Genomic DNA, 13,657 nt, shown 5'->3' with positions numbered 1-13,657 from the left:
AACATTAGCGGTGGATAGTCCGCCGATAATAAGGGAAAATACCCGCCCCTAATAAATTTGAAACCGTCATCTTCTTCGTTTCCCGGGCATCGTATTAGCGGCGGACTACCCATCGCTAATCATGGGTAACTCCGCTGCTAATAAAAAATTAATTTTTTAATTTAATTTCCCCACCCGCCGGTAATATTTCCACCTCTAAAAACGTTTTTTTTTTTTTTTGTAGTGATATATATGCACTTTGCAGATTGGATTGGATCACGATTGGGTATTTTGTTAACACCCCTAATTACAATACCAACATAGAGGGTATAATTGTATAAAGAAGAGTTGTCTTTAGTTGAGCAATGGAAATTTAATTTTTGGTTAGTATATAGTTTTACAGATTCACATGAACGTATAAGAGAAGGGTAATTAGAGTTTTTGCTTTTAAAAAAGAAGGGTAATTAGGGTATAATATTGTTTAATGTTTATGTTGGAATAATGGAATGTGCTTTCAAGTTTCAACCCATTTACTTTCGGAAACTTCAGTCCACATTATTTAAGTGAATAACCTTTCCAATAGAAAAAGCTTTCATAAGTAAAAAATGAAACCAAACAATATGGAATGATTTATTAGGAAATAAGATTCCATTATTCCAATAGACATTCCTGTCTTCCAATGCCATCTAAATGTTATATGCTTACAAATACAACGATAACAATATAATAATTATTATTTTATTTGTTTTATTGATTGAATACGTATAAATACCAAATGATGATACTTACGTACATATATATTATATTACATAAACGCTGCAGAAACTAATAATTTGGTCGATCTATATCCAGAGAGCATCTGACCAATCAGCAACTATATAAATATATATATATACATATATAATAAGTTGCTTTTATTTAAACCTAAATAACGATGCATATATATATATATATATATTTCACACCTATTTCATTTCAGCCCAATCAAACACTTTTGAGAATGGCATGACTATATTTATTCTGAAGATCATAAAACTTGTTCCACAGCATGATGCCTCCATATTTTGGCGATTTCTTTATTATGGGAAGAACTTTCTATGAGGTCCCCGTGAGTTTTACCTATCGATATGTCAATCGTACGCAGACAATGATACATTTCTCGTCTAAGTATTGCTTACCAATACAATATTGGTCAAATATATTTAGGTAAATGGATTTACCTACCGATACACTATCTTTACCCACGATTAATATTGGTAGGTAAAGGGTGAATTTCTTCTGGTGCATTGGTTCCAATGGTATTTACCATTTGCCAAGGGGTGCTCGAAGTTCCCCGGAAAAGGCATTCAAAATTTTGATGACGAAACTTTGACTGACTTTTCCGGATAGCTGGCTGCGAGTGAGGCGATGCCGCTTGGTGAATGACTTCATCAGTGGCTGCTGAACATTTATGGACTGCTTGGCAGTAGCTGGCGGCCAGAAGACTTCGTCCATGATTGTGGTAGTGGCTTGTTGCCGAGAGAAAAAGAAAGAAATGAAAAACAAAAACAAAAAAGAAGTAGAAGAAGAAGAAATAACTATGAGGGAGAAGGAAGTGAAAGAGAAAAGAGTGTGTATATATATATAAGAGTGGGTCTCACCACTTATAAAAAAATAATTATAATACTTTTTGGAAAAATATATTGGGTTTTACAAGAATAGAATTGTCATTCTTTTGTTTGGTATATATTTTGGAATCAATAAGTGAATAAAGATTATTATATTTGGTATATTATGAAATGAAATCACTAAAATTTATATTATTTTGACCAAATTATAATTATATTTGTACATTAACCTTTTTTTTCTTACTAAATTACCAATTTAATTCAAAATTACATTTTTTAAACCAAATTACCCTTATATTATAAATTAAACAAATAATTGTTTTATCATAAATTAATATCATGTAAAGAGATATAATGTTATGTGACATTATAGAGACTTAAAAAATGTGTTTAATTAAATGCAAAATGTTTAAAATTATATATTAGATTTGATTATTAAAAATCAAAATAGTAAGAAGAAGAAAAATACAAGACAAAAAAATTATTACAAATTAGGGGTGTTTATCCAATTTAATATGCACTATTTTTCTCATAATTTATTTAATTCTCACTATGTGTGAATTTCATATTTCAAATCCAATCTACAATAATGCGGATTGGATCAATTATATTAGTGCAAAGTTTTTTTTAATATTAAATTATTTAATAATTTTCACTAAAGTACATATTTATTTTTCTCATAAACAATAAATCACATAAATATTGAAATAATATATTATTTTTAAATTTAAATATTCAATAACAAATAAACAAGCTCCAATTGCACATAATTTCAAGCTTATTAATGCTTAAATCTCCAACAACAAAATAAATATATAATAATGCAAGCACATAACTTTTCAACAACACAATTATTAAAAATATCATATATTAATTTTTTAAAATATTGATTTTTATTTTTAAATATTTAAAATATTAATTTTTTATGCATATTTATAATAATTTTAAATATATATATAAATAGATATAGATGGGATTGAATCAATTATTCTTACAAGCGAAAGTACATCTAGTCCGCATAAATGCATATATATATACTTTGCAGATTGAATTCGATCTTGGGTATTTTGTTAACACCCCTAATTACAATACCAACATAGAGGTATAATTGTATAAAGAATAGTTGTTTTTAGTTCTTTACAGATTCACATGAACGTATAAGAGAAGGGTAATATTAGATTTTTTTGCTTTTAAAAAAGAAGGGTAATTAGGGTATAATATTGTTTAATGTTTATGTTGGAATAATGGAATGTGCTTTCAAATTTCAACACATTTACTTTCGAAAACTTCAATCCACATTATTTAGTGAATAACCTTTCAAATAGAGAAAGCTTTCATAAGTAAAAAATGAATCCAGACAATTGAATGATTTATTAGGAAATAAGTGTTAAGAACCTGAATGGTTAATGGCTCCTCATTCGACTACTGTGTACTGCCACTACAGAGTATTTACTCCCCAATCATTTGGCTGTTTTGGTTGTTATTCTTTTCAGTGAATATTCAGTGTAATGGGCACTAGTTGTACGAATTCTGTTAGAACCGTTTTGCCTTATTTTCTGTGTAAGCCAGGTGGCATAATTTGCAATGTTGTAATTCTGTTATTCATCTTTATATAAAGGCAATAAAGTAGCTCAGTATTTTCTTGAGCTGAGACTTACCCAAATTACATTCTCCATAAAAGTTTTCTTGGTATCAGAGCAGGTTCGGTGACCCAATGTCGACGGGAAACTCTCAGACTCCTCTTCCAGGAACTCCGGCGAACAATCAGCCCTCTAACCCAGCTGCTCCGATTTCAAGTGGAGCAGGAACCTTCACTGCAAATGACAGTACATTGCAGAACCCAACTTACAATTACACTCAGCCGTTCACTACACTAAACCAGCCCTTCTCTCTCAAATTAGACAGGAACAATTACATTTTGTGGAAAACTATGGTGTCCACGATTATCCGAGGTCACAGACTGGATGGATTCATTAATGAAAGTCGTTCCTGTCCACCCGAGTACTTGCCAGCAGAGCCGACTCCTGAAGGTCAGGCAGGTTTTGGAATGCGACTCAATCCCGTGTACGAGCAATGGATCGTGAGTGACCAATTGCTGATGGGTTGGATTTACAGTTCGATGTCGAAGACAATAGCCACTGAAGTGATGGGGTGCGCTTCGTCGACTTCTCTGTGGAGTGCATTGGAGAACCTATATGGAGCATACTCACGAGCAAAGCTGGATGACACCAGGACCTTGATTCAAACTACAAGGAAAGGTAATACACCTATGGTTGAGTATCTTAGACAAAAGAAAATGTGGGCTGATAGTTTAGCTTTGGCTGGAGACCCATATCCTGAAAGTCATCTAATATCAAATGTTACATCTGGTCTGGGTGCTGAATACTTACCCATTGTTGTTCAAATTGAGAGAACTCGTATGACTTGGCAGGAACTGCAGGATATTTTGCTTTCTTTTGATAGCAAACTTGAGAGATTACAGGTTCTTGGAGAAATACCAAAAGGAAGCAGTTCAGGCATGGCTGGACATATATCGGGTCCTTCTGCAAATTTTGTAGCTAAGCAGAATCATGGATCTGCAAGAGGCTGAGGTGGTACTCCTTTTAGTCGTGGCAGAGGCTTTTTTGGACAGAATGGAGAAAGAGGTGGCGGTCAAAGAAGCCGAGGTAGAGGTCCATCTTTCAATTCCAAACCCACTTGTCAGGTGTGCGGTAAGTACGGCCATTCAGCAGCCTATTGTTATAATAGGTACAATGAGTCTTTTATGGGTCAAGATCCCACTGCCAACAAGAGTTCACTAGGAGGAAGTCACGCTGCATTTCTTGCATCACCTGAGATTGTAGACAATGATGTTTGGTATGCCGATTCTGGAGCAAGTAATCACATTACTGCCACTACATCCAATTTGACTCAAAAATCAGACTATGGTGGTAAGGAGAAATTCACAGTAGGTGATGGTAATCAAATAGAAATATCACTTATCGGTTCAAGTTGTTTGCCTACTAAAACTGATACTCAGTTAACACTTAATGAGCTACTACATGTTCCAAAGATTGCAAAGAACCTAATTAGTGTATCAAAGTTGACAGCTGATAATGATGTTATTGTTGAGTTTCACTCTGATTTTTGTTTTGTGAAGGACAAGAAAACAAAGATGGTGCTGCTGCAAGGGATGCTTAAAGATGGATTGTATCAACTTGACACCTCAACAACAAAGTCAGTCCCTACTCACAATCATAATCCAGTCCGAAGTTGTCAAAATGTGTTTCAAAAAATTGCTGCTGTTTCTGTTTTACCAAAATCTGATGTAATACATCTTCCCAATGACACGTTTTTGCTTTCCAAAAATGATGTATGGCATAGGAGATTAGGACATCCCTCTGTAAAAATTTTAAAACATGTTTTAGAGGTCTCTCTTGTGCCTTACTCAATGAATGAAACTTTACATTTTTGTGATGCCTGTCAATTTGGAAAATCCCATGCTCTTCCTTTCAAACTATCCTCAAATCGAGCCACTCATGTACTGGATTTAATACACACGGATCTATGGGGGCCTTCACCAATTGCCTCTAACACAAATTTCAAGTATTATATTCACTTCCTGGATGATTTTAGCCGACACACATGGCTATGCCCCCTTAAAACCAAAGATCAAGCATTAGAAGCTTTTGTCCAGTTCAAAACTTTTGTGGAAAACCAGTTTGAGAAGAATATTAAAGTCCTTAGAACTGATTGGGGGGGGGGGGGGGGGGTGAATTTCAAGCTTTTTCAAACATTGTCAAAACTAATGGAATTGATTTTCAACACTCTTGTCCACATACTTCATCACAAAATGGAAGAGCTGAGAGAAAACATAGGCATATTGTAGAAATGGGACTGACACTTTTAGCACAGGCAGCAATGCCTTTAAAATTCTGGGTAGATGCCTTTCAAACAGCTGTTTACCTCATAAATAGGCTCCCAACACCAGTTTTAAAACTGAAATCACCCTTTGAAGTTTTATTTAACAAAAAGCCAGATTACTCATTCTTAAAGGTTTTCGGGTCAGCCTGTTTCCCATGTATTAGACCCTATCAATCTCATAAATTTCAATCCCATTCCCTCAAATGTGTTAATCTAGGCTACAGTACCTCACACAAAGGATACAAATGTTTGAGTTCAATAGGAAGAATTTATATCTCAAGAAATGTGACTTTCAATGAGTTAGAGTTTCCCTTTAAAGAGGGATTTCTGAATAACTATGCTCCTGAAAAAGAAGTTGTTGTACATAATGCAGCTTGGTCTCATCTACCATTCTTACCTTTCACTCAAAGAACTCAAGCTAGCAATCAAAATTTGGTTGATACAACTCCAACAGCATCAGTTTCTGCATCCCCTGCAGCACCACCATCGTCGCACAACAACTTCACAATTCAAACTGAGTATGAGGTTAGTAATCGAGAAGCTCAATCTGTTGAACAAGCTGAAGAAATTGATTTACATGATGCAGCTACAGAGCACATAGAACCCGAAACAGTCCAGCCTACAGCAACTCAGAATTTTTTTTTTTTTTTTTTTTTGATGAATCAGCAAGTATATCATTACCCCAAAACAAATTTTACAACCTATTAGCACCCTCCAAACAGGAGGATCTGATTAACTATACAAGAAAATTCTTTACAAAGTATTAAACCAATTTATTTCTCTTTGAGTTACATTCCTAGGCCACACACATGATTCTATATTTAACTACATCCTTAGTTTTGAGCACAGCTGCATCAGTACTTTCCAAAGTTGACAGCCACAATTTACAATTTCTGGTGCGCCAAATCTGGTATACAAGAGCTGCAGTGACTGCCGAAAACAAGCTCTTCTTAAACTTGCTAAGCTTGGCTTTCCGATCCACCTAATTAGTCTTGGTAATGATGTTGTTCTCATACCCCAATTCAGCCATTGTTTAATTTTTTCCAGACAGTCATTTGAGTATGGACACTCAAAAAACAAATGGTCTACTGATTCTATACTTCTACTACAGAGCAAACACTCAGCATTATCTATGACCTGAAATCTGAGTAGTCTATCCTTAGTCTTGAGTCTTTTTAACACAGCTAGCCACATCATGAAGCTATGTTTGGGAATGCTAAGTCTACACCAAACCACTTTGCTCCAAAAAACTCTTTCAGTTATAGGACACAGCAGCCTATATCCCTGTGAAATCGTGAACTTATCAAGGGTAAACAAAGAGATATCAACTAAGTTCTTCATCTTGTCCTTAATTGCCACAAGTTTCCTCCAGTACCAGCTGCCTTGTACCGTAGCCTTGTAATTCCACCAATCTTCCTTCTTAACATACACATGGTGTACCCATTTAACCCACAAGTTATCCTCCTTATTAGCAATAGCCCAAACATACTTACTCATAGCCGCAGTATTCCAGTTAGAAATACTTTTAAAACCAATTCCACCTGAAGTTTTAGATTGACACAAAGCTGTCCAAGCAACTGCAGCAGCAACTCAGAAATTACCAACTCATTCCATAACAACAAGAGGGAAAGCTGGGATTTTTAAGCCAAAAGTATATCTGAGTGCAGCGAAGTGGAATCTGAATTTGGAAGAGCCTAGAAGTGTTAAAGAGGCCTTGCAATCACAGGAGTGGACTGAAGCTATGAATGCCGAGCTGGACGCATTGAAAAGAAACAAAACTTGGACTTTGGTGCCTCTCTCAGCTGACATTAATCCAGTTGGATGTCGATGGGTGTACAAGACTAAACTGAAAGCAGATGGGACTGTAGAGAGAATTAAAGCCAGACTAGTTGCTAAGGGGTTTCATCAAAGGCCCGGACTCGATTTTGGTGAAACTTATAGCCCTGTTATTAAAGCACCTACGGTGAGGATCATCTTGACGATTGCTATTTCACGGAACTGGGCCATAAGGCAATTGGATATAAACAATGCCTTCTTGAATGGGTTCTTGGAGGAAGATGTGTACATGGTGCAGCCACCAGGATTCAAAGACTCTCAAAGACCAGACCACGTTTGCAAGCTTCACAGATCGCTATATGGTCTGAAACAGGCTCCTCGGGCCTGGTTTGACAGACTAAAGAATACATTGCAGCAGTGGAATTTTAGAAACTCAAGAGCCGACACCTCTCTGTTCTTCTACATGACTGAGACAATCATTATTTTTGTGCTAATCTATGTGGACGACATAATAGTTACTGGTAATAATGTGGCTGAGTTGAATGATTTTATTGTCAGGTTGAACAAACATTTCTCTCTTAAAGACTTAGGAGCACTTCATTATTTCTTGGGCATGGAGGCTTACAGAGATGAAACAGGGCTATACCTCACGCAGACTAAATATATTGCTGAGATTTTGGACAGATATGACATGTTGAATGTGAAACCGTGCCCAACTCCTATGATAACTGGAAAAACGCTGTCAAAAACTGATGGAACAATGCTCTCAAATCCCACAATGTACCGCAGTGCAATAGGAGCCTTACAATATTTGTGCCATACTCGGCCAGACATTGCATTTGCAGTAAATAAATTGAGCCAGTTTCTGCAGACTCCAACAACAAGTCACTGGAGTGGAGTTAAAAAAGTCTTGCGATATCTAAAAGGTACATTGCATTATGGACTACATATTAGTTACTGTGAAAGACTAAACTTGGTGGGATATTCTGATGCGGATTGGGGATGTTGTCCCGATGATAGGAGGTCAATTGCTGGTTATTGTGTTTATTTAGGTGATTCACTTGTGTCGTGGTCATCCAAGAAGCAAGCCGTTGTTTCCAGATCGAGTACTGAATCTGAATATAGAGCACTAGCACATGTAGCCTCAGAAATTACATGGATTGAGTCCTTATTGAAGGAGTTTCAGTTCAAGCTGCCCGAAAGACCTGTTACTTGGTGTGATAATATTAGTGCTAGTGCACTAGCCTCCAATCCAGTATACCATGCAAGGACCAAGCATATTGAGATAGATGTTCATTTCGTTAGGGACAAAGTGCTGAAAAAGGAACTTGAAATCAGATACATCCCAACTTCAGATCAGATTGCAGACTGTTTAACAAAGAGTATTACTCAATCAAGGTTTCAGGTTCTTGTTGACAAACTTGGTGTGAAGATCTCACCCCTTCGTTTGAGGGGTGGTGTTAAGAACCTGAATGGTTAATGGCTCCTCATTCGACTACTGTGTACTGCCACTACAGAGTATTTACTCCCCAATCATTTGGCTGTTTTGGTTGTTATTCTTTTCAGTGAATATTCAGTGTAATGGGCACTAGTTGTACGAATTCTGTTAGAACCGTTTTGCCTTATTTTCTGTGTAACCCAGGTGGCATAATTTGCAATGATGTAATTCTGTTATTCATCTTTATATAAAGGCAATACAGTAGCTCAATATTTTCTTGAGATTTACCCAAATTACATTCTCCATAAAAGTTTTTTTATAAGATACCATTATTCCAATAGACATTCCTGTCTTCCAATGCCACGTAAATGTTATATGCTTACAAATACAACGAAAACAATATAATAATTATTATTTTATTTGTTTTATTGATTGAATACGTATAAATACCAAATGATGATACTTACGTACATATATATTATATTACATAAACGCTGCAGAAGCTAATAATTTGGTCCACCTATATGCAGAGAGCATCTGATCAATCGGCAACTATATATATATAATAAGTTGCTTTTATTTAAACCTAAATAACGATGCATATATATATATATATATAAATATTTCACACCTATTTCATTTCAGCCCAATCAAACACTTTTGAGAATGGCATGACTATATTTATTCTGAAGATCATAAAACTTGTTCCACAGCATGATGCCTCCATATTTTGGCGATTTCTTTATTATGGGAAGAACTTTCTCTTTCAGCACACTCGGCGGAATGTACCCGCTTCCGGCTGCCTTCTTGGCCGCCGGCAACCCCATAAAGATCTTCTTAGCCTTTAGCTTTCGGTTCCATTCGGCCCAAGAGTCAAGAAGGTTCTTGACAGAACCGGTATCAGCGTTATACTGGCATGGAGCATTGTTGTAAAACTGAATCCAAACATAGTCAAAAGTCACAGCCTTAAGCGCCTCACCAACGAACCTATCTGGAAACGGACACTGAGGAGCTGCGCTCAGTAAAACTTTCGTGCTGTGAGCCTTTAAAGCCTTTGCCAGATCGTCGTAGTGTTGTGTGTTTCCGAGCTCGATGTCGAAATCTATTCCATCCAAAACGGCGTCGCCTAAGGGACGAGAGTTGGACTTGCCACCCAAGAAGTTGTTCCACAAGTAGTCGGCCACCTTTTTGGCGTCGGCTGTGGAAGTTAGAGTGTACTTTCCTATGCCACCTCCAATGGAAAGAAGCACTTTGATTCCTTTCTTTTGACAAGCCTTTATGCCATTGCTAGCCACCTGGCAGCCGCCACCGGCGGGGTTGCAGTGGCTGGCGAGGTTGAGCTCCGGTGTTTGACCGTTGCCGAACTTGTTGAGAAAGGCTATGATGACATATTTGTATCTTCCAGACTCGCAAGTTTTGATTAGGGTTTCTTCATTGCTGGCTTGGCCCCAGTAGACGGCTATGCCACCAGCATTAGAGGTATGGATTAATAAGGCCAAGGTTGAAAAGCCAAGGAGTAGAGATGTGATCAGTTTGGATTTTATGGCCATCTATATATGTTTTCTGATACGGTTCGTACGTGTTACTTTTCTTACTCTATTTGGTTTGGTGTGGTTGCTTTAATGGGTTTTTGCTTCTATTTATAGGCTTTAAAAGCATTAGGGTTATGTCCATTATTTAGTTAGTCTAGGTTGCTGGTTTTGATTTCCATTGTTTATGTGGTATTAATTTTAAGGTAACGTATGTTTACTTTTTCTGTTTCTTGAGGAAGTTGACAAGGAGCTTTTCAACGGTTCTATATATATTCCATGTTGTATTTGATAACATATTATATGGTTGCATGAATGGAGAAGGAAGAAGAGGTGGCACTTGTTGAGAGTTTTTAGATAATCTCGTGGGCCCATCGATCTGATAGTTCAGTTTCTAGGAATGTTTTCCATCGATTATTTACATACAGATCTTATTTATATGATGGGTAGAAAAATGGTTGTTAGTTAAATGTCATGACACTTGAGAGTAAACAATATTATTAAATGATACAAAGGCATAAATTAATATATGAAAATAAACACACATACTACCTAAGAGAATAATAAGCTACCTTCTACTTGTATTATTATATATATATATATATATATATTAATCTTCTATATAAAAATGTGTAGATTTTATCGGTTGGATTGGTTAATTTTAATGAGATATTATAAATATTTAATAGAATATACTTTTAAAATTAACTTAAAAATATAGATGTTTATCAATTATATTAATATAAATTTAAATATTATAAAATATCATTATTATAATAATATTTAATATAAAACTACATTAATAATAATTATATTAATTCAAATTCAAAAGTTCTAAAATATCACTATTATAATAATATATAATACAAAATATTTAATAATTATATTAATATCAATATAAATGTTATAAAATATTATTATGATAATAATATATAATCTTATTTTTTTTACTAATTATATTAATATGAATTCAAATATTATAAATTAGTATCATTATAATAATATTTAATACAAGACTAAATATTTAATACTTACATCAATATAAATTTAAATATTATAAAATATCATTATAATATTAATATATAATATATAATCTTAATTTTTATTAAAAAAATATCATTTATATTTAAAAAGATTATCATATATATATATATTAAATTATAAAATAGCATTTTGGTTTAATATGGTTATGTCATTTTTTTACATATAATAGTGTTTATTCATTTAAATTTTATATGACATATAAATTTAATAAATATAATTAGTAAATTCTATAAATAAATGCATGTATCTAGCATAAATAATATTGGCATGAACAAGTCATTAATTACTCAAGGTAGCTTCCTTTACAAGTTACACTACGTAGACTAATACACAATATGTCATCTTTATTCATTATACTTAAAATATAAATAAACGTTTTGTTTCAATCCTTATAATTGAGAGACTGTTCTCCTAGTTTTAACTTCAATGTATGATTGCATCTCATTATATGCTTTCCTTATAGGTTGACCTTTATCATTAAACTTAATATTTATCTTTATTCCCTTAGCTTTTTTATTATTTAGGTTGACCTTTATCATTAAACTTAATATTTATCTTTATTCCCTTAGCTTTTTTATTATTGATGTTGTTCTTCTTTGTTGGGCCTCGCCTATTTGGTGTGTTCTCCACTTCAAAAATTGTCATATGCACATAAACAAGAATTAACGTTACAATTATGACATAAATAAATACATATTTAACATAAAAATGAATACATTACTCACTGGAGACATTTTATTTTCCTTTTTCTTTTCTTGGTTGATTCACAATCTACCCATATTCCGTCTCTAATATCATTTCTAATGTATTCCCCATCATCATCTTCTTCATTGAAATCATGGATTTGCTCAACTTGCTCATGTATTGGTTGTCCAACAATAAAATTGTCGTGAAACAAATCATTATTTTCATCTTCTATAAACTGCCCTTCCGGGGTTCGTAAAACAACTGACCATTTATCATCATCAGGATCAGTTATGTAAAACACTTGTTTTGCTTGGGTAGCCATGATTAAAGGATCATTCTTGTGACCTTTCTTACTTAAATCAACCAAAGCGAATCCAAGTTCATCAATTCTAAACCCAACATTGTTGTCCACCCAAGAATACTTGGGAAGAGGAATTTGAAATAAGGAATAATCAAGCTCCAATATTTCTTCAACAACCCCATAATATGTCATAGTACCAGCTATTGGATTATTGTCTTTTGCACTAGCGAAATGCATTGCGTCTGCAACAATACTTACTCCACTATTTTGAACCATTCGAGCATCATCTCTTGACTTTGTGTGAAATCTTTTTCCTCCAACAATGTAAGCATGGTGCTTTATTACATGAACACTTGCTCCAAATGATATGTGTTTTAATTCTGTCGACACTCCATGGCTTTCTTCTCCCAACCTTGCTAGAATAGTATTTTTCAACCATCGACTAAATATTTTATGATGCTCATCTATAATCAATTTCTGTTTATTTTTAACCTTGTTTGGAATTATTGATTGTAATAACTCCATGTGCTCACTGCAAATACAAAGTACAACATTAAAATTTCAATTATACATAAAAATGAGCATAATGTTTATTAAATTTATAACTTACTTTATATCACTACAAGAAACGGCGCTTTTTCCGGCGCAATTCGGAATTGCGCCTATAACTACCCAAATTCCCTAATAAGGTTTAGGACCTTGATTAGGAGGCCGGGAGGGCCATAATTGATTTATTGTGCTATTATATGCATGATTATGTGAGTCATATTATTATATGATGATAAAGGCATGCATGGGGTTATATACTCTGTTGTGGGGGTATTTTGGTAATTTGGCTCACTGAGAGCGTAATTGCATACTTATGTGTATACTGGTAGGTTAACGTTGAGACCACATTATTATGTGGGTATGTCTGCAGCTTGTGGCTTGAGGCGATCCTAACAAGCGGTTTAGCGGGAAAGTCACAGCGGGGAATTATACCCAGCTCGGTGTGAGCCTGGGGATGCATCTGGGAACTTGGAGAATATATTGGAGATGATTTGGTATTGAGAAATATAATTGGTGACTAACTAGATGACGTGAATTAAGTGGTAAATATTTAAGACACTTGAGGAATTAGTGGGAATCGGGAGCAATGACTAAAATGCCCTTAGAATGTTTAAAGGTTTAGTTATTATTGGGAGGGCAAGGTGGTCATTTGGCTTACTTAAGGTTAGGCTATATTCTACTTTTTGATGTTAGTGGAGGTTGTAGATAAACCTAGAAACTTAAGGAAAAGAAAAGAAGAAGGAAAGAAAGAAAAACAGAACACTTAGAGTTATCTCACTCTCTCTCATTCGGCTGGGTCATCTCTTCACCATTCCTTGTGGGTTTTGGAGCTGGAATTCTAGAG

The 13,657-nt window shown here is 34.7% G+C and overlaps 1 protein-coding gene across 1 annotated transcript; it reads right to left on the bottom strand.

The window, feature by feature from the left end:
• Window positions 1-9,353: 9,353 nt before the first annotated feature.
• Window positions 9,354-10,253, bottom strand: LOC133780323 (hevamine-A-like). Its single transcript, XM_062220135.1, has one exon. The coding sequence runs from the start codon at window positions 10,251-10,253 to the stop codon at window positions 9,354-9,356; it is 900 nt and encodes a 299-aa protein (XP_062076119.1).
• Window positions 10,254-13,657: the final 3,404 nt, after the last annotated feature.

Source organism: Humulus lupulus, chromosome 5 (genome assembly GCF_963169125.1).
Source record: "Humulus lupulus chromosome 5, drHumLupu1.1, whole genome shotgun sequence".
NCBI classification, from domain to species: domain Eukaryota; kingdom Viridiplantae; phylum Streptophyta; class Magnoliopsida; order Rosales; family Cannabaceae; genus Humulus; species Humulus lupulus.
This window is presented reverse-complemented; position numbering and strand designations above follow the sequence as displayed.

Coding starts and splice junctions, on each gene's coding strand:
- LOC133780323 (XM_062220135.1), bottom strand. CDS start 10,253: ATGGCCATAAAATCCAAACTGATCACATCTCTACTCCTTGGCTTTTCA.